Source organism: Strongylocentrotus purpuratus, unplaced genomic scaffold (assembly GCF_000002235.5).
Source record: "Strongylocentrotus purpuratus isolate Spur 01 unplaced genomic scaffold, Spur_5.0 spur5_scaffold_18, whole genome shotgun sequence".
Lineage (NCBI taxonomy): Eukaryota > Metazoa > Echinodermata > Echinoidea > Camarodonta > Strongylocentrotidae > Strongylocentrotus > Strongylocentrotus purpuratus.
Window position 1 is genome coordinate 34,091,218 of NW_022145603.1, and position 22,875 is coordinate 34,114,092.

Here is a 22,875-nt window from a genome sequence, read left to right on the forward strand (position 1 = left end):
GGTGGTTGTTTTGAAGGGAGAGTGTATTGTGTTGGTCTCCTTTCATCCTGGTAGATAAATTGTACCTTGTGTTTGAGCAGACACTTGTAATATGAAGAACACAAGTTAAATGCGAATGAACACGTTTAAGCTCTGATTCAAGACAAACATGAAACAGAGATTGGAACACTATTTGTACACACTCTCTCTAGCTAAATCTGATGAACATTTACATCTTTATTTTATCCTTTGTCACAGTGTTGTTGTATGTTCATCTTTGACTTGTACTTGTACCTGTACATTGGGTCGTAAAATTTATTCTCCATTCAAATGCAATGTGTTGCAGATCAATATTGGTTTGCATCGAACACGTTGGAGAGAGTAATAAAAGAGGAGAGAGAAAGAGAATAAAAGATGAGAGAGAAAGATGGACAAATAAATCAATAATACAGCTGTCAAGAGGTGTCTGAAAACACATCTTTTCTAATCTCTAATTTGTTGTGATATTCTTCTCTGTTTGTAATTAATGTGAGCCTTGCATGATAATGTTCTCTCTCTCTCTTTGTTTGTATATCTGTTTATGTGCTTTGTATCTAATGAAAAATGCACTCTCTAAATGTAATATTATCACATTATAACAAACAAAAAACAGGGTTGTCGGAGATGAGAGAGAGAGAGAGAGAGGGGGGGAGGGGGGGAGGTGGTAGAAATAAAGAAAAGAGATTGAGGAAGACAAGAAGTGAAAGTTTGAAAAAGAAGGGAAAATCAGAAGAAAAGTATAATGATTAATACCTAAATTAATGAATGGCAGGTGGTTTAATACAGAAAGCAGTATACATGTGAATTAAAGCACAATGAAGAGGAAATGAGGGAGACAGCCAAGAAAACAAGAAGGAGAGAGAGAGAGAGAAAGAGAGAGAGAGAGAGGTAGAGAGAGAAAAGGGATAGAAAATGTAACGAGAAAGGATAATTGTTCTACTACGCATCTTAATGGCTTGATTCAAAAGAATAATTTATTTGTTATCAATCAGTCAACATATACCTGCCTTGACATTTAGCATATAATGAGCTATCACTCATGCTTGCATGCGCATATATATTAACGAGGGCCGAGTGAGAGATAATTGCATGTACAGTGTAGAGCCAATTTATTAGTGCATAATAGAGTGATACCTCGTCAACCAATTAAAAACAAACATCCTCATAAAGTATGGGGATGAGAGCACTCTCCCCAAGGACATAAACTCCAATCCTCCACTGGCTTCTCAATTAAGATGGGCATCTCTAGTTGCCCATAGCAACGAGTCTATCATCCATTTAATGTCATCCCATCGTTGATGGCAGCTAGCGCGTTAGAATGTGCATTGTGATGTTATAATATGGCCGGCTAATACTGACCCGGCTTTTCATTAGCGCTTGCTTGCTCTCTGAATGAGGAATGAATGAAGCACCTGCTCTTTGTAGCTGAAGAAGGTTTCTTGCCCGAGCCGTTGAAGCCGTCCTCTGTTGATGCTGTAGATGCCTGTAGGAGAACACTCTTAATGTGTGGTCATGTACGTCAGGACTGCATCGCATAAGGTGTTAGGAAGCGCTTCTCTTTCGTAAGGCAGGAATCTTATAGCTCACTGTGTCTTGCATGGAATATTAATCATTTTAATACGCTGTGATGATGATGATGATGGTGATCATTTTAAAAGGGATTTTATCACCAAATGTGATGGGATTTGAAAAACTACAAGAGTGAGTAAAAGACTTGATGCATCTATATCATTGAATTTGACATTGAAATCAGTTCAGGTATTTTTTTTTAACTGTGAAAGTGGTATTTAACATACTACCATGTTTGTGTATGTTTTTTTTTTTTTTTTTTTTTTTCACTGGTTGGCTTTGTACATGTGCTTTTATTTTTTGTTATTATTGTATATATATAAATTCTTTTATCGAATACATAGATTTCGTTTCCTTTCAAAGCGATATATATGTATTGTACTGTGATATCTCTTACACAGTTTAAAGAGGATGAAGATAATGTAGTAAAAAAATTATTCACAACTTGATCCGACTTAAAATTGAGTTATGAAAGAAATTGCAAAGTTGTTTTTTATTTTTTTTCCTAGCTAAAGTACTGTAGATATCTAGTGAATGTAATTTGTGAGAGATATCAGTGCACGTATTAAAGAAAGAAAAATTCATTTTAGATACACGTAATAAATTGAAACCGTTAGACAATCACATGGAGACCACAGAGAAAACATAAATTAAGATGATGTTAGAGTTTGTAACATGTATTTCTAATGTTTGGGACCTTTTTTTGTTGTTGTTTATTTCAGATAACGCAGCAGAAAAACAGAAGCGTACAACTCAACTCATTTTCAACTACAGTGCAGGAAAGATGGTAAGAATTCTTCCACATGCTTTTACACAAGTAGACATCCCCTTTGCCTACAGTATAACCATTGTACATCATTATTCAATTCATGTTTTATCAAGTGGTATGAGTCTGATCAACTGTCTATGCTATTTTTCATCTCAATTGATATTCATAGTTTTGTTGATGAGTATTTGCCCACACTTTGATGACTTTCTATAGAGTGGATGTGATGAAAATACATGCTTACAGTATGTATTAATAGTTTATTTCCATGGACCATACTTTCCTAGTATTATGTCAAGTTTCCCAAGCTTGAAAAATCTCATTAGAGGCAAGGGAACAGCTTTAAATCTTCTTGTACATGTAAATCTTTAATCATTTTTTATTTATTTTTTTATTTTTTATTTATTTTTGTTGTTGTTTTGTTATGGTACTGGTGAACAAATAATTTCAAGAATCCCTGGACATCTGGGGAAAAAACACCTTCAAGTTTTCTTCTTTAGAGACCTGTCATTATTCCAAATCTTTAGGATCCCTAAGAAGCGATTGTAATACTATTTAGAATACACCAATCATTTAAACTATGCGATGTTCATACCTTCTGTTTGTCATGTTAGGTGCCAAAGCTGCGTGAGCCTCGGAACCTGTATGCTCTGGCCAAGGAGCCTGGACCACAGCAAGCACCAAGATGGTGAGAGCTTTTAATTTACAAAGAATAAATTGATCATCTCTGATTTTTCAAATTGACATGACACTCCTTTTTTCTCTTAGTTCTAAACCTTTATCATATCATGTATTTCAAGGGGAAATACATACTGTACATACTGTAAGAGCCCTGAAAATGGCTGGTGCGCTCAGTATGCTCAGGGGTCATAAGAAACTTCATCATATACATGTACAGTTATGATTGCTTTTGTTGTTATTTTGTACAGGCCTGATAATTACCTTTTTTTTTCTTCCACCAATTTGTTTTTGTTTTGGGGGGCAAAATCCCCCCGAACTTTACCCCTATTTTCCCTATTCCCCCCCCCCCCCCCAAAAAAAAAAAATTTACTTGTAAGGGGGGAATGTTGTTATATGCCATTTTCAACCCCAAATCAATTTTTTTTTTTACCCAAGGGGTGGTGTTTGAAGAAAAAGAAGATGATAAACTGGTTTGTATCTTTCCTCATTATTTCCCTTTTGTCACCCACTTGTTTTTATTTTGTATGTATTTGTTCCTTTGTATATTGTAATGTTATAATGTAAATTATTTTGGTTTTGCATGTTTTTAACTGGAATGTAGAAAAATGAATGAAGTGAAATATTTAAACTATTTAATTGATGTAACATTGTCTCCATTGCTAGGCCTGCTGATATAGAGGTACTCCGTGATACTGTGCTTCATGTTGATGATGTCCCTACAGAGAATGAACCATTCTTTCAACCAAGTAAGTAATTGTCCCACCCCCCCCCCCCCACTCAGTGTTATTTAGGGTACACATATGCGTGTTCCCAGCGACCCCCCCCCCCCCTTTCAGCAAAAGTCTGTTGTGTAAAGGTAATACGGGTAGACCTTTTTCTTTTGTTACGATCGAGCTAGAGAGTTTGAGAACACACATGGTATCCTTTCGTTTAGGGAGGGGCCAGGGTAATGGTCAGGTTGAACATTTCATAAATTATATTCATGTATCAAAACAAATCAAGGCAAGTCATTTATTTTAGTTTAGTTTATGGAGTTCAAATCTAGACGTCTGATTACACAACCTCTGTATCTTGAAAATAATATCGCTAGTAGCATTCGTTTGTCTCGCAATGTATGGTCAACAAGGGATCAAAAGATCACAACGTTTCGTGTGCCGCTGCAACACTTCGTCAGGTGATAAAATATATTGTAAGCAAGTGTCTTTTATACTCTACGTCTTTTATACTCTACAGGTGGTTTTGAGAAGACACCGATGCCTCAATTCTTTTGAGTTATCTTTAGTTTGTTTTACTTCAGTATTAGTTTTTTGGTTTCAACATTCTTCTAAAACTTTTGCTTTCTTGACTTGTCTCTTACTATCAGGTGGTTTTGAGAAGACACCAATGCCCTTGCCGGAAGGTGAAGGGAGAGTAGTCTATAATCATCCTCTTACTCATGAAGAATATGTAAGTCCTATAACTATAATCTTTTAATTATAGATTACTTTTAGATTAGATTAATTTTATTCATGGTTATCATTGTTGTACTATAATGAAGGCTCTTGAATCTCAGAAGAGCGTGTTTGATCCTCACTCAATGCTTGTATGCTTGGACAATGCATTTAATCCACATATGTCCCTCTCGACCTGGTGTATTTAATGGCATTACTGGGGTAATAGTAATGGCATTACTGGGGTAATAGTAATGGCATTGCCCTCAGGAAGAACAGTTATAATAGGGGTACCCTTAGTAAACAAGACCATATTATTATTATTATTTTGTATACCGGGTGTAATTTGTTGTTGTTGTGTTATGTGCCTTGTTGCTATTCACTTTAAGAAAGATCCTGTTCATTTTGGATTTTAATGATGAGATGGAACTTTGGTTTACTCTTTGCTCTTCTCAGCTACCATGATCCCCAGTAGGGGGTATTAGAAATTGCCCCTTAGCAAAAGCTGCCAAGCTGAAGTTTTCTAAGCATGCATTCGAATACCATTTTAATCTTTGAATCTCTACCTTCTCCTTACCCCTCTCAGTTCCTACGATCCCGTGTAGGGGGTAACAGGAATGGTCCTATGCAAAGAGCCGCCAAGCTGAAGTCCTCGGAGGATACCACCTTAATCTTTGAATCTCGTTTTGAGAGTGGGAACCTCATGAAAGCTATCCAAGTGTAAGTACAGTCAAATCTGTCTAAGCGACCACACAAGGGAAACACAAAAAGTTGCCTTTGTAGACAGATTCCTTTAGTACATGATTCAATGAGAAACCATTTTCAAGGGAAACAACAAATGTGGCGTTTGTAGGCAGGTGATCTGTGTAGACAGGTGGTCACTAAAGCAGGTTTGAATGTATCATGTTTCTCATGCTCCATCTCAAACTTTCATCTGCAGAGAGCCTGAAGGGTGTTTATTCTATCACAACCAGGAGGTCGTGGGTTCGAACCCCGGCCTCGTCATACCAAAAGACGTTAAAAGAAGGAAGTTGCTGCTACTTTGTTTGGCGTTCAACAATGAGGGATAGAGCAACGTCGATCTGGCGCTGCTTAGTGGCTGCCGGGCTCACGATCAATTGGGCAAAAGAATTTCCATTTTCGGATTAACTTAATAAAATTTGGAGTGGATTTTAAAAGATTATTATCATTATTATAATTATTATTATTATAATCAGGAGTTCATGTCCTTCTGGCACTCAGCAGGTGATACATTAACAAATGGCAGATGCGTTCGACCTTTAATCATGAAAGTGCCATAAAATTTAAAGTCATGTAAAGTGACCCAGTAAGATTAATCTCCATGCCCAATTTTATTTTCCACAGGTGTTTGGACTTAAATACACAATTTTGGCTGTTCGTGCTCATTTTCTCTAGAGCCTAGTTTATATGTTGCCATTTTCCAGGGGGGGATGGGAGGGGGAGGACCTTATGTTTCTGCAAGCTTTTAACCTTTAGTACCAAGCCCTAACATGTACATAATGTAGAGACGTTTTTGTGTTTTTTACATCACAACACGGTAGAATATATTTGTATAGTTGCTGCGCTATATAAATTGATATAATTATTATTACTTATTATCAATAATCCTCTTTCATTTCTGCAGGTCTGAGTTAGAGTATGAGTTGGAGTTAAGATATGATCTCTACACTCATAAACACACACAGTGGTTCTACTTCAGATTCAATAACACAAGACGTAACGTCCGCTACCGATTCACCATCACTAACTTCATGAAGGTAAGATCTGGGGCCCATTTCATGAAACTTTTTATCTATAACAAATGCTTAATTTTTATGATAAATTTGCCCTCAGCCAATCGGATGCCTTGATGTCAGTAGCTTATAACAGTAGCTTGTAACTTGTTATTGATATCAAGTTTGCTCTCAGCCAATCAGATGCCATGATTTCAGTAGCTTATAACAGTAGCTTGTAACTTGTTATTGATATCAAGTTTGTTCTCAGCCAATCAGATGCCATGATTTCAGTAGCTTATAACAGTAGCTTGTAACTTGTTATTGATATCAAGTTTGTTCTCAGCCAATCAGATGCCATGATTTCAGTAGCTTATAACAGTAGCTTGTAACTTGTTATTGATATCAAGTTTGTTCTCAGCCAATCAGATGCCATGATTTCAGTAGCTTATAACAGTAGCTTGTAACTTGTTATTGATATCAAGTTTGTTCTCAGCCAATCAGATGCCATGATTTCAGTAGCTTATAACAGTAGCTTGTAACTTGTTATTGATATCAAGTTTGTTCTCAGCCAATCAGATGCCATGATTTCAGTAGCTTATAACAGTAGCTTGTAACTTGTTATTGATATCAAGTTTGCTCTCAGCCTATCAGATGCCATGATTTCAGTAGCTTATAACAGTAGCTTGTAACTTGTTATTGATATCAAGTTTGTTCTCAGCCAATCAGATGCCATGATTTCAGTAGCTTATAACAGTAGCTTGTAACTTGTTATTGATATCAAGTTTGCTCTCAGCCTATCAGATGCCATGATTTCAGTAGCTTATAACAGTAGCTTGTAACTTGTTATTGATATCAAGTTTGTTCTCAGCCAATCAGATGCCACGATTTCAGTAGCTTATAACAGTAGCTTGTAACTTGTTATTGATATCAAGTTTGTTCTCAGCCAATCAGATGCCATGATTTCAGTAGCTTATAACAGTAGCTTGTAACTTGTTATTGATATCAAGTTTGTTCTCAGCCAATCAGATGCCATGATTTCAGTAGCTTATAACAGTAGCTTGTAACTTGTTATTGATATCAAGTTTTATGAAACAGGGTCCAGTTTTGAGCCAGGAGGATGTTATAGGCTCTTCATTCATTTGTGCACTTTTATTGATGTGGAAAATAAAAGAAAATGATGTACTTACGATCATACATTGTTTTAAACAAGGTAGAATATATTTGTGTATCCTAATACGCTGTACATCCCTGCAACCCCCCCCCCCCCCCTTCCTGTGTACTTTTGACTTATACAATCATATTTTATTTCAGTAGTGGCATGAAGATAGTAAACATCCTTTTGTTAAAATATATCCTTAATGTTGGATAGTTTCTGCACGCTATAAATGTATTATTATTATTATTATTAATGAGTAATGATAATGATAATAATTAAATAATTTGGTATAGCACATAGGCATCTATGTGCTATACAGAATTGAATACAGAAGGAGTGGAAATGGTGCAGTGGGTTCATTATTGTGAAATCTTACAAAGTGCTAAAAAGATACGTTTCCAAATTACTTCTGAAATTTTCATATGTTTCTATATTTCTTAGGTATTTCGGCAATTTATTCCATAAAACAGAGGCTGCATATGAAAATGACCGTTCCCCAGGAAATTCTGTCACAGTTTGTGGGGACGTAAAATAGACTTTTTACTGTAATTACTGCATAGTAATACTATGTACAATTCTCCTCTTTCTCTCCTATACTGCAGTCTGGTAGTTTATATAACAGTGGTATGAGACCGTTGATGTACTCAGAATGCAATGCACAGACCAAAGGGATCGGATGGAGACGAGTTGGTGATGATATCAAATATTACAAGAACGACGTCAAGTAAGTCACTCAAAATAAATCGGTTTGGAGCCAGAAGGGCATCTACTCACATCATCTTACACAGAGATAATTCCTTCTTGCTCCAAACTGACAATAGTTATGTGTTATATTTCAAAATTGTATTGAGTTCAACTTAGCGTATCTACAGTGGACTCATTTAAAGAAGTTCAGTATATAGATGTACAGTACTGCAGCTTTAACTAATAGTTATTGCCTTGTGATAAAGAATTCATCCTCTAATACATGCACATAGCCCTTTCTATAGGACTAGAGCAAAAGATTCTCTGAAACACCAAAATCTGCTTGACGTTTATACCTAAATATCAATTTAAGTTACAATTTCATAATAAACTGTTTTGGGGAAATAGGTATTTAGATAGGAAGTTCACATGTGCATGCATTTTTTTAGAATTAGAAATTCCTATGATTTGTGTTTGTGTTTAGTAATAGCAAAAAAAGGCAATGGATAATATTCTTTTGATATGACATTCAATAAACTAATTTTCAGTAGCTAAATATTATTTTTAAAATCACACTTATTAGTTTTTTAGAATTGTTGAATGTCGCACAAAGAGTCATACACAGAGGTGCTGTCGGAATTTTTGTTTCTTTGTGTTTTTAGATCAATTATAATTGGTTCTCACATGTTCAGTAGAATCATAGCAGTAATTATAGTTGAAATGTTTATTTTTATGTGTGCTAAGTTTATTTTCAGTTTGCTTGTGGTTATACATGTAGATGTATTTTAGTTGGTTCGCACATGCAGTAGAACTATTTCAACATTGATATTTGTTATGTTTGTTTTTATGTGTGCTGATTTTGATTTGTGTTTGTACCCAGGCTGAAACATATCAAGAGAAGTTAAGTAGACTATCTAAATAACATTTTATAATCATCCTCTAATCATCCTCCCCCACCCCCTCCCCTTCAGGCACACCATGGCATGCATTACTTATATGCTGCTGCTCTAATATTCATTGACAATAATCACCACCGCTCATCCTTGCTCCCCCTCCCACCTTCACAGAAACTATTGCGCTTATAACATTGAGTGTGTAATATAATTTCAGTAACTTGGATTTTCAAACTGTCCTAACTTATGAACCTAGAATACAAGTAAGACATTTAACATTGATATCACCTATCATAAAAATGGCCAAAATGATGGCAAGGTGTTATTTAAAGGCTTTCAATGGGGAGAAGATAATAGAAGACTTTGTGGTACGTAGCACCCCTAACAAAGAACAGAGTAAAGTATTAAAACATCGAGCACCTATTCTTCTTTTGGAAAAATTAACAGAGTTCATTTTAGAACTATTCTAAAAGAATACTGTAATTCATTGATCTACTTTAAAGTTCAGTTTTCTTTAGTACGAGTTCTAGTCCATTAACAAATCAACAACAGTCTGTAAAAATGCTACCCTTACTTGGTGTTATCATAAAATCCTAAGATATTGACAATGATAAGATGGGATAAATCAAGTATTGTAATTATTTGGATTACATGCGGTAAGTAAAGTGCACACAAACTGCTTGTCATAATCCTTTAATACCATCCTTACAGTATGTACATGTACGTGTCATAAGAACTAACACCGTACACACTGGTAATCAGGCCTACTAAATGCTGCTTACCAATATATTGATTCATATTTGCACACACCATAGAATGGCTTGAATTAAAACTTCAGCGTGAATAGAAACAAATATTGAAAAAGATGGATTTGTATGTAATCTTGCATCTTGTAATGATGCAGACACTTGTTTTGCTAAATAACTCAGGTTTGTATTGATTAATCTTCCCCTATTGTAAGTTGCACATACATGTACTAGGGGAGCAGGTGATTTTAATATTTTGCATTGCATTGATCAACATTCCATAACAATAGTTGCATGTTTGTTTCAACACTTGCTGCAATGTGCATATAAATGTGCTTTGCATAATCAATATCTTTATATTGCAAACTAGTCACAAACTTGTTTTCATGCACATTGGCACTATTGTGCTTAACATGACCACATTTTTTTCAATGTATAACTTTTATTCACTCCTTAATCAATGAATGTGTATGATAACAAAGCTCTTAACGCAATACATGATTATTCACATTGAACATTTCTATGGGAAACTATCTGCATATGCGTGGGCTCAGTTATTAACCAGTTAATTACTATAGTTTCGCAAGTGATATGAATATACACTGTAAATAGTGTGTTCCTGTACTATGTTTTTCAAGGTCTCAAAATTAATATAAAGACATTATTAGTATTGGTTATCATTAGAAAATTGGTAAATTGTTATACAGTAGGCTTGCGGGTGCACCATGTGAGAGAGAGGGTATATTGTTATTTTCAAGGGGTATAAATAATTTAGTTGATAACTGTAGATATTGGCGCTCTATAAATTCCTGGATAGGATTTGCTTTGCATGTTCGACCACTCAACTATGGGAATTATTTCCTCATAAAAAGAAGTCACATGTCTTGAAACAGAAGATAATGATATTCATTTATCTGTAAGGTATATTTTGTTTTTTTGCTGTCCGAAATGAATAGCAAGTGTAACAGGGGTCCTATGCGTAAACTCACTTATCTTGCATTTCAAAATACACAAGTTTGAAGTGCAGTACACGTTAGTACATTAAAGAAAAACATGCAGTTTACCGCAGCTCAGGTGAAGTAGCCTTCACTATGAACATGGCGGACACAGAAAGAGGACAAAATATACAGTTCCTCATTCTACCCTCAAAAATTGCTGTGGTAGACAAACGAACATCCCTTCACTGCTGTTTTGTAAAAATGTGTAGAACAGGTGAATATGCATGTGACACCTGTTCTACACATTTTTACATAATAGCAGTGAAGGGATGTTCCTTTGTCTACCACAGCAATGGTTGAGGGTAGAATGAGGAACTGTATATTTTGTCCCCTTTCTTTGTCCGTCATATTCATAGTGCTTTAGCCTTCTCATCAAGAGCCAATCAAACCATTCAACCGTGACACCTCGGCATGATATTCATTGATCTGTTTGTGGATGTTTTTCTGAACTTGCAGGAGGAAAGATGTGAAAGGAGATCGTAACTTCTACTACTCCCTGACCTGGACCTTCACTGTGCCTCATGATAATGATACATGCTACTTTGCTCACTGCTACCCCTACACATACTCAGACCTACAGGTAAGAGATAATAATAATAATAATAATAGTAATAATATTCAGTTCTTGTATAGCGCATACCACATTATATAACATCCCCATGCGCTTCCAAAGAGCTTTGGAAATTATTACCCTAGCTTTAGCTTTGGCATCCGTTATCAGCGCACAGTGCATTTCAAGGAGCAATCCTACCAGGTATCCATTTACCTCACCTGGGTCGAGTGTGGCAAATGTAGATTTATGTCTTGCCAATGGACATTAATGCCGCGGCGGGAATCGAACCACGGACCTTGTGATCCACAGTCAGATGACATATCCATTCGACCACGACACCTCTTGATAGTGTCACGTTGGAAGCTGAATCGGTATCAATCAAATATGATCATTAACGTCTGGTTACCAACCTTTTACGTCACCATCCAAAAGTCATAAATCAGTTTTGAACAGGGGTCGCCTGAGCCAGTTTGTAGATGAAGACAGAGAGCTGACCACATGAACGTGCCGCTAGACCAACTCACATCTCCATATCTATCTATCTATCTATCAGGCTATAGTTCATCCAGACGTTGGACAAAGCCCTCCTCATAACATTTCCATTCTCTTCTGTCTCTAGCTATCCTAGTCCAAGCGGCCGTTCCCATGTATGATGTTAGGTCATCTCTCCATCTTCTCTTCAGCCTTCCTCTTCTTCTCTTTCCCATCCTTGGTTGCCATTCTGTTAAACGATTTGTCCATCTATTGTCCTGAAGTCTTATCTCCCTAGGTTTCAATAAATTCTGTATTTATAGTGATTTGCTAATTTCAAAGTTATTTTTAATTTATTCATGTTTCCAGGACTACCTTCAGAACCTGACCAATGACCGTGTCCGTAGCAAGTATTGCAAGCAGAGGATCCTATGTAGATCACTGGCAGGCAATGTAGTCTATGTCCTCACCATCACCTCACCATCTCTCAACCCTGATGATGCTAAGGTAAGCCTGTCTATGGGTAATTCCAGGAATTAGTGACTGTTTATGGTATTTCCCTGGTTGATAGCCAGAAGGGTGTTAGTGTTAACTCTGTGTCAAAGTATATGAGTTAATGCCCTTCTGGCTCCCAACAGACGATAGAGTCATAGATTAGAATACAAGCTTTACTGAGAGTATAGTGAGAGTACAGGGTAATTCCATAAATTAGGGACCCACTTTGTGACATTTTTGGTGTCCCTATTACATAAGGAACGTACACATATTAGTGGCTCTGAGTAAAGACTTAAATAAAGGCCTGATTATTGCCCGATTTAAATAGGTTTCCCGATTTATTAATTTTTTTCCTTATTTTTTTCCCCGTTTTTTTTTTTTTTTTTTTCCCCATTTTTTGTTTGTTTCTTCCCGATTTTTTAATTTATTTATTTTCTCCTGATTTTACCCATGTTTTCCAGATTTTTCCCTATTTTTTCCCAATTTGTTTACTAAAAATGGGGGGAATGTTGTTAGATGCCATTTTTATCCCCCGAATCACCTTTTTTTTAACAGTGTTTAGTGTTTTTTTAAAGTAATTCTAGGTATGAGGATGCAATATTATGCTTGGAAATCATTTTACAATCTCACTCCACGATTAAATCTTTACTCAGAGCCACAAATACATGTAGGTTCCTTATTTAACAGGGACACCAAAAATGTCACAAAGTGGGTCCCTTATTTATGGAATTACCCTGTACTCTCACTAGACTCTCAGTAAAGCTTGTATTCTAATCTATGACTCTATTGTCTGTTGGGAGATCACATGTTGATATCAATGGCAGGCAATGTAGTCTGTTCTCACCATGTCTTTACTGTCTGGGATAATGCTAAGCTTCATTTGTCAGTCATCTCCATGAAGACTTGGACTGCTATATGAAGAAGTCATATGTCTATATGTCAATTATTTTTTATCTTTACTAGGGATATGATTTGGTTCACGAACCTCTGAAAAATGTGCCACAAGTATTATAGTCTTTTAAGTAAGAGCATATGCCTCATACATTTCAACTTTTCTGAACATCTTCTGAACAAAACATAGCTCTGTCAACGAAGGAAAAGTATGTCAACTTGTGTGACTTTTCCTCTGTTAAGGGCATCGTTTAACAATGTTAAATTTGAGATGCACGGCCCTACATGTTACCAGTGTCTGTGATATGGTGTGATATTGAAACCCTAAAAAAATTGCGCTTCAAAATATCAAGAAGCGCCTCAAAAAAGTACGAATCTTTAAGGGACCGGTTTTACCATACTCATTTCCCCCAATAGACTCTCGTGTTATGAAAACCGTTAGGCAAACAAAAAATTTTATTTCGTTTTTCCAATAATAAATATCTTGATAATCAGACAGGCGATCGGCTTGTAAAAGTCATGGGGTTCCTGACTGACCTAAAGGTTTATAATTATCATTACAGCATGAGCTAAATCCAGGATTTTGTTTCAGAATCTGAGACAAAGTTACCGGATCCCTTTAAATGTTGACAAATCGCTAGCTGAGGCAACGGTCATTTGTGCTAGTAGAATAATATCCAGAAAGAGGATGTCCACTTTATTTGAATGTTATGCATCATTGATTCCTAGGTGAAGAAAGCAGTGGTAGTAACATCTCGTGTTCATCCTGGTGAGACCAATGCTAGTTGGATGATGAAAGGATTCCTGGACTATCTCACAAGTGAGATGCCGGATGCTAAGGTAAGAAATCTGATGTTGATAGCTAATTAGCAATATTGATGTTTCCTATTACTTTAATCAATGGTGAATCATCTTATATTGGTATTAACACGGTTCCAGACCAGCATTTCCTCTTTGAATTGGTAAAAACTGTTTTAAGACAAAGAAGATCAAATTTTAAAGAACAAGAATATGAAGGAGGAAAAAATAATTCAGACAAAACAGACAATGACAATAATGCAGTAAGAGAACAAGGACATTGTCATGAAAAGATGGAGAATTGAAATTCAGTGAAAGATTCTTGTATAAACAATGAAACAATCATTTGTTATGCACAGCAATACTAATGTGTTATTTTTTTTATCACAGTATATTAAACTCAGTACAACATTAGTTGACTTTACATACAGTCAGTAGAATAAAGGGCTGTTCTCATTTTACTGTTTGACACATATTAGAAATGCCCTAACATTCTGTGAGACATAATTTACAAAGAATCGCACAGAAAGAAAAGATGAAGGATTATAGCAATAATATATGATTGTCCATATTTCTCCTTGCAGTTGCTACGTGATCTGTTTGTGTTCAAGATTGTCCCATGACCACCGACACCAAAGTTTCTTTCTTGTATCGTTATGCAATCACCAGACCACAGCTTTTTTTCAATTTCTATGTCCAGTTTTAAGTTACATTAAGACAGCATAAGTATCCTGTAATAATAGGCTAACATCGCTATCCTAATGCTCTGCTCGACTTACATTGGTGATAATAATAATAATAATAATAACTTAGGCTCCTATAGCGCATTTCATCTTCAAAGAAAATAACAATGCGCTTTACAATATTAATACAACAAAATTACACATAACTACTAAATCATGAACTAAAGAAATATCAAAATAAGGACAGGATTAATAATATTCAATCATTATAAACATCAATTACAACCCAGATTACGGAGAAGAAGAATATTGATAGCACTGCATAATGTCATCTGTCTCTCCTTGCAGTTGCTACGTGATCTGTTTGTGTTCAAGATTGTGCCGATGTTGAATCCAGATGGTGTGATTGTAGGGAACTATCGCTGCTCATTGGCTGGCAGAGATCTCAATAGAAACTACAAGACTATCCTTAAAGATTCCTTCCCTTCAGTAACACACACAAAGGCTATGGTCAAAAAGTGAGTTCATCTTGATAATGATGGTGATGTTGGTGGTGGTGGTGGTGGTGATGATGATGATGATGATAATGATGGTGGTGGTGGTGGTGATGATGGTGATGATGGTGGTGATGATGTTGATGATGATAGTGATGATGATGATGATGCTGATGATGATGATGATGGTGGTGATGATGATGATGGTGGTGATGATGTTGATGATGATAGTGATGATGATGATGATGATGATGGTGATGATGCGGATGATGATGATGGTGATGATGGTGATGATGGTGGTGATGACGATAATGACGATGATGATGATGGTGATGATGGTGGTGATGACGATAATGACGATGTTGATGATGATGGTGATGATGATGATGATGGTGGTGATGATGGTGGTGATAATGTTGATGATGGTAGTGATAATGATGATGATGGTGATGATGCTGATGATGGTGATGGTGGTGGTGGTGGTGATGAAGATGGTGATGATGCTGATGATGATGGTGATGATGATGATGATGGTGGTGATGACGATAATGACAATGATGATGATGATGATGATGATGGTGGTGATGACGATAATGACAATGATGATGATGATGTTGATGATGATGATGGTGATGATGCTGATGATGATGGTGATGATGATGATGATGGTGATGATGCTGATGATGGTGATGAAGATGGTGATGATGCTGATGATGATGGTGATGATGATGATGGTGGTGATGACGATAATGACAATGATGATGATGATGATGATGATGAAGGTGGTGATGATGGTGATGATGGTGGTGATAAATCATGGTGGTGATAGTAATGATGATGATGATGATGATGATGACAGTGGTGATGGTGATAATGATGATGACAGTGGTGATGGTGATGACGATGATGATGGTGATGGTGGTGGTGGTGGTGAAGACGAATGTGATAATGATAGTTAAAATCATTAATGTATAATCCCCAAAATGCATGTCATCACATATCAATACCTGATATCATTCTGTCTAATTTCAGATTGATGGAAGAGAGAGAAGTCGTTGTGTATTGTGATCTTCATGGTCATAGTAGGAAACAGAATGTGTTTATCTATGGCTGTGATAACAAGAAGAATCCTCAGCTGAGATTACGAGAGAGGATCTTCCCTATCATCCTCTACAACAACGCCGGAGAGAAGGTAGTAACACTTTCCGCTCTCTTCCAGGGGGGTGTTTCTCAAAGATCCTAAGTTGAACTTATCTCTAAGTTTGACTTAACAATTATGGAAAGCCGTTAGCCTCTATGAAAATATTTTGTAAAAGTTATTTTAAAAGGTATAAGAGATTTTATGTTCTTGATGTGGAATTACTAAAAAGTTTTAAATAATCTAAATTTCGCGTTTGAATATATTTTTTTATAAGGCTACAAATGGCTCTCCATAATTTTCAAGTCCAACTTAAAGGGATCCGGTAACTTTGTCTCAGATCCTTAAACAAAATCCTTGATTTAGCTCATGCTGCAATAATAATTATTAACATTTAGGTCATTCAGGAATCCCATGGCTTTTGCAAGCCGATCGCCTGTCTGATTATCAAGATATTGATAATTGAAAATCGAAATTTCATTTTGCATTTTCCTAACGCCTAATTTTCCTAACCCTACAGTCTATTGGGGAAAACGAGTATGGTAAAACCGGTCTTTCAAAGTTTTTAATTTTTTGTATCGGTGCATGCACATCTCATGAAATAATTCATCATTTGAAGAGGGCATGCATTCAAACTTTTTTTATTTGTTTTTTTCTTCTCTTTTTATTCTTCCCCAGTTCAACTACAACAATCTGAACTCCTTTTCAATTTACAAATTATTTTGCTTACTGTTTGAACTTGTTAGTATAAAAAGAGAGTGTTGATGTATATTTTTGTACACAATGCATTAAATAGATCCCTATTTGAAGACTGCATAGATTAAACTGTGTTTTTTTTGTTTTGTTTTTACACCAGTTCAACTACAACAATTGTAAGTTCAAGGTGCAGAAGAGTAAGGAGGGAACCGGGCGTGTGGTGGTCTGGCAGATGGGTATCATGAACAGCTACACCATGGAGGTAAGACTTAACACTAGAGGTGTAAAACTTGACACCACATGGGCGAAGAGGTACACTAAATGTATGCACAGCTAGCACCAAATATGTAAGAATTTACACCATTCGTGAAAGAATTAACACCAAAGGTGTAATTCTTCACATAACAGTGTAAGAGTCTACACAGAAGTGGAAGAATCTTAACTAAAGTGTAATAATCTTTAAAGGAGTACATCTGAAAAATACTGAAGACTATTGAATGAGAATATGTGCAATAGTATTGTAGGAAACTACCTTTTATATTCTCTAAAGTCTGAGATAACTTTGAATGAGAAAACTTGGTCAAGTGTAAAATGAACATTCTCCGGTCGATGGCATCTTGGTTTGTGAACTAATTTGCTACTTGTTCTCTGTTGAAGGCATCGTTCTGTGGTTCTACGTCCGGTGATAAGAGGCTGACTCACTTCAGTACGGCAGACTTTGAGGCCATGGGATATCACTTCTGTGACTCTCTTTTAGACTACTGTGATCCTGATCATTCAAAGGTAATTATTATTATTATTTATTCGGCAATTCACAAAAAATATAACAATGTAAATATAAGTAAACAAACATTAAGAGAATATCAGTTATAAATGGACAATCTTCCTGGAGGTCCTCTGAGTGCATCAGTTGGCTGCCGGGGAAGAGGAAAGCAAACTAAATCACTGTAACCATTAATGGTCCCTCTTCCCGAAAGCAAACATACTGCAGCCCCATACATTGAATGCTATGTTAGGAGGACATACAGGTGTAATTCAGCCCCATACATTGGATTTCATGTTAGGCAGCCATAATTTAGTCCCATACGCTGAATTTTATGTAGCCATGCATTCAGTCCAATGCATTTGATTTTTTGTTTGGCAGCCATATAGGTAAAGTTCAGTCCCATATATTGGATTTCATATTGGAATTGAAAAGAGGGATTATTACTTGCATCAATGGGTAGAGTTGGAGTGTTATAGTGAATTTATCACCAGATTTGTGGATCAACATTGAACAGGTATCTGTTTGGGTTTCAAAAACCTTATATCACAAACATCATTTAGCATACTTTAATCTACATATGCCACACTTTACCTAAATGCAATAAGAAGGAGTTCATTGAAAGGCACTGCAATTTTATAACAGTTGCCAGAGATAAAGCTTTAATAGTTTGAAAGCTGTGTATGCATTGGAACATTTTATCAAGATACATATATGATATGCACCAGAATTTTATCTTTAATCAGATTTCTGCCGGCTTGAAAATAAGGTAGAAGCGAATTTTAGAAATTTTAGTCATGAGACAAAGATGTATATTAACGTTGATATAGTGTAAGACAGTATTTGTAAGACAGTATTTGAAAACAGAATATTCTATTTTTATCTGAATAAAGTAACCTCACACAAAACAAACTTTTGAGAGAAATAAATGATATACATTTACATTTGAAAAATAAATTTCCCCCATTTATTATTGAAATTTAAAGTTTTGAATACTAAATCTACTATTTTTTTCTCCATCGTGCCTTGATCATGAAAATGGTAATTTGCATGAAATCGTCCCATCATTGGTACATGTACATGTACAAGTATGTGTTGTGAGATGAGGATAAATGTATATCATGCATGCTATTAAAGTATTTATGCAAAATTTACAGTTCATGTTTCTTGCATTTCTCTCGATGTCTCCCTTTTTTAGTATGTATTTGTCCCTTTCATTATTTATTACCTTTTATTTATCGTCTTCTATTACTGTACCTATGTACATGTATGACTGCAAAACCCCTCTATATGTCTAGTAGATGTTTGTGATTTACAAGGCTGAATACAATACTCCTGCTATTAAAATATAGTTTATTGTGTAGGCACAAAATCATTATATTTTCTCTTTTATTTGTTGTTGTTTTTATCTTGACCTTTTTTTCCTTCTTATTCTTAATCTTCTGCAAATTCTAGTTTGAATGCATTATTGCAAGCAATCAGTTTTGGAAATTGTAGCTGCTGGAACCTGATATATTAATCTTCATAGATAATGTTGTGGTCATAGATGTTTTTTATTTCATTCTCTTCTGCTGTTATCTTTTGTTTCATTTTGTGTATAAATACAAGTGCACATACTATCTCAGTAATGTTATTGTGATTATAGTTTATAGTTGTGATTATGATTATAGTTAGGAGGATTCCACTGCCCTTATGATTTTTCTACTCTGTTTTATGTTGCACATATTAATTGATTTACCATCAATGGTTTGCAACAGGGCCCTACCTTACCCTGGAGAATATCAGGCCTGATATTTACCAGATTTAAATCGCTTTCCGATTTTTTATTTTTCCCGACTTTTTCCTGATTTGCTTACTCAAAAGAGGGGAATGTTATTCAATGCAATTTTTTCCCCCCGAATCCTCTTCTTTCTTTTTTTTCTCAAAGGGGGCGTGGTTGAGGGGGAAAAGAAAACTTTTTTTTTTTAGAGCCCACTATCACCCCTTGAATATACTGGAAGAAAAAAGCCTAGAGTAAATATGAGATTTGTATATGTGTCCCTAATCTAACATTTTGACTCTTGACTATCTGATTGACTCCCTCTATCTCTCTGTAGTGCAATACAATCCTATCTAATCTGGAGAAGAAGCTTAGACAGATCTTTAATAGCTCATCTAGAGAGGATACTGGAAAAAAAAGCCCAGAGCAAATATGGGATTCTTGTATATGTGTCCCTTCTCCAATATTTTGATTCTGGACTAACTGATTGACTACCTCTTTGACTCTTGACTAACTGATTGACTCTTGACTAACTAATGGACTCTTGACTAACTGATTGACTCTTGACTAACTAATGGACTCTTGACTAACTGATTGACTCTTGACTAACTGATTGACTCTTGACTAACTGATTGACTCTTGACTAACTGATTGACTCTTGACTAACTAATGGACTCTTGACTAACTGATTGACTCCCTCTATCTATCTCTCTGTAGTGCAATACAATCCTATCTGGTCTGGAGGAGAAGCTAAGATCAGAGATCTTAGCTCACCTGGAGAGGACCGGTACACCCCTCCCTTCTGATGGGTTCATTGACCTTTCAGCTGAGTACCCATCGGGTCTCGAGTCTAGGTAAGGAGGTTCAATTCAATTCAGTTTATTCAATTCCAATAAAATATTAAAAAACAGAATACAATCATGACCTTCAGGGATAGGTCCAGAAATGAAGCTAGCATTTCGTTTGTGTACTGTAGGATAGTGACCATGAACCAATGGTGTCACATATATATAACTGGTCTTTTGAGTAATTGATTAATCAACTCAGTAATATTTTGTATCAATGGTATTATAGTTAATATATCTTATCCTCTTCTGTTCTTGTTTCTCTCTAGTACTACCGGTTCAGACAGCTCAGCTGACGATGGTCTTCCTGTTCATCTCATAGCCCTAGCTCCTAAGGTATCAATCTCTCAAACATGTCTATCATATGCTCATTGACACAAGGTTTTAAAATGTTGTGATACATGTCGTAAGAGCCTCATAAAGGGAGAAGGTCGTCATGTGCAGATGTTCTTAATTTTCTGACACCAGACTTGATGGAAATACCATTAATGAGTGTGCAAGTCTGCACACAGCAAAACCGTAGTCCAGTCAAGAAATACCTCCTACAGAAATAGTGAAACTTATCTAAATATTGTTTATTGTATGAACAGCTTAGCAAGAAATGCCATTACATGTAAATGAATGTCTTAATGCCCTTTTGGCTACAAACAGATGATATGTTTTTATCAAAATTGTACATTCCAAAATGTCAATATCAAGTTTGAAAAAAACATCAAAATGAGTTGAAGAAGAATTCATCCAAGTGATGTGCTATTTCGTGGAAAGATGATCAAAGCAAGGAGAGGATTGGGATCTAAAATTCTGTGTATTATTCTAGTTTGTAGTATTCCAATAATTTGTTGGTATTATCTACAGAAATATTGAAACTAATCTAAATATTCTCTATTGTATGAACAGCTAAGCAAGAAGAAGAAGTTAAAAACAAGGAAGGAACGTGACAAGAAACGCCACAGCTCAGAGAAGAACAAAGAGAAGGATAAAGAGAAGGATAAATCAGGCAGTGCATCTAGCAATCATCAAGCAGATGCTAGCAAGGATAGCGAGGCCGAGAAGAAAGCTGCAGCCAAGGATAAGAAAGAAAAGGTACGTACGTATATCAAGTAATATACAGCAGTGAGGGCATTAGTAAGAATTACCCATAACGCCTTGGGCGTGTTAGACTGTTCCAAAGGTACTGAGTGTGGGTAATTTTACTAATGCCCGATCAAAATGATGTTTATTATTTGTTTTATAAGATTATGTTTTATTTTTTTTTTTTAAATGATGTTTTATAACATGATTTTACTAATGACCGGTCATTAGAATTTGATAATGACCGGTAATGATAATGAAAATTACGCGTCAGGCAAAATGAATGCCTGGTCACGTGTGCGCTTTCAACCAATCATTTGATTAGGATCCACGCCATCATCTTATAACAAGTAATACACAGTCAAATTTTACTATACAAACTTTGACACTGTGGTATACGTGGAAGGGCCTTGGAGTGGTTCGAAAGCTACCTCAGGGGTAGGAAAAAAAATGTATCCATAAATGGATTAGACTCGGCCTTTCAACAGTTAATTTGTGGAGTTCCACAAGGATCCCTTCTGGGGCCTCTTTTATTTATATTGTATATGATGCTAGCAAGGATAGTGAGGCCGAGAAGAGAGCTGCAGCCAAAGATAAGAAAGAAAAGGTAAAGGAGAACCGAGGCGTACCTGTACCAAGTAATATACAGTCAAACCTGCTTTAGTGACCACCTGTCTACAACAAGCACAATTTTTTGTTTCCCTTGAAAATGGTTTCTCATTGAAACATGTACTAAAGGAACCTGTCTACAAAGACCACCTGTCTACAACGACCACTTTTTGTGTTTCCCTTGGGCGGTCGCTGTAGACAGGTTTGACTGTAGTATTCGAGTACAGGTGTTGTGGTCTAGTGGATAAGTCACCCGACTGCAGATCAGAAGGTACAGGGTTCAAATCCCAGCCCGGCATTAATGCCCTTTGGCAAGATGTTAATCTACATTTGCCACGCTCCAGGTGTGAAATTGGTACCCGGTAGGATGCAAAAGTTAATGTAGTTTGCTCAGCATTTTGAGCATCTGTATAATGACGCCTGGCTGGAATGCTCCCCAGGGAGTGGAGAATGTGCATAAACTGCGTGCGGGCAAGCCTGAATCAGATGACCCAGGGGGCGTTTCACAAAGCCTTTTTTCAATGACAAATTACAAAAATCAGTGAAAAATCTGTTGATAACCAATCAGAAGCAAGGATCTCAGTAGCTTATAACAAAAACTGTCATTTGTCACTGATGACAAGCTTTGTGAAACGCCCCCAGGTGTTATGGTCTAGTGGATAAGTCACCCGACTGCAGATCATAAGATATGGGATACAAATCCTAGCCGTCATTAATGTCCTTTGGCAAGACGTTTATCTACATTTGCCACTCTCCACCCAGGTGTTAAATGGGTACCCGGTAGGATGCGAAAGCTAATGTAGTTTGCTCAGCATTGTGAGCCTCTGTATAATGACGCCTGGCTCCCCAGGGAGTGGATAATGTGCATATAAACTGTGTGCGGGCAAGCCTGAATCCGATGACCAAAGGTTGTTGACCATCGTGACCAGGTT

At 36.3% G+C, this 22,875-nt stretch overlaps 1 protein-coding gene across 2 annotated transcripts in view; it reads left to right on the top strand.

The window, feature by feature from the left end:
- The window catches only part of LOC582973, a 53,998-nt gene that overhangs the window by 10,890 nt on the left and 20,233 nt on the right, over positions 1–22,875 (top strand). Inside the window, exons 5-22 of one of the 2 annotated variants that reach the window (XM_030989759.1) lie at positions 2,310–2,374; positions 2,968–3,041; positions 3,698–3,780; positions 4,398–4,480; positions 5,051–5,184; positions 6,110–6,242; positions 7,959–8,080; positions 8,921–8,941; positions 11,134–11,257; positions 12,071–12,208; positions 13,817–13,927; positions 14,917–15,086; positions 16,095–16,254; positions 17,057–17,158; positions 17,554–17,679; positions 20,136–20,272; positions 20,533–20,599; positions 21,161–21,346. In XM_030989759.1, the coding sequence (XP_030845619.1) occupies positions 2,310–2,374; positions 2,968–3,041; positions 3,698–3,780; positions 4,398–4,480; positions 5,051–5,184; positions 6,110–6,242; positions 7,959–8,080; positions 8,921–8,941; positions 11,134–11,257; positions 12,071–12,208; positions 13,817–13,927; positions 14,917–15,086; positions 16,095–16,254; positions 17,057–17,158; positions 17,554–17,679; positions 20,136–20,272; positions 20,533–20,599; positions 21,161–21,346 (2,036 nt within the window). The remainder of the gene's footprint in view (positions 1–2,309; positions 2,375–2,967; positions 3,042–3,697; positions 3,781–4,397; positions 4,481–5,050; positions 5,185–6,109; positions 6,243–7,958; positions 8,081–8,920; positions 8,942–11,133; positions 11,258–12,070; positions 12,209–13,816; positions 13,928–14,916; positions 15,087–16,094; positions 16,255–17,056; positions 17,159–17,553; positions 17,680–20,135; positions 20,273–20,532; positions 20,600–21,160; positions 21,347–22,875) is intronic. The other variant, XM_030989760.1, reaches the window with a different exon arrangement.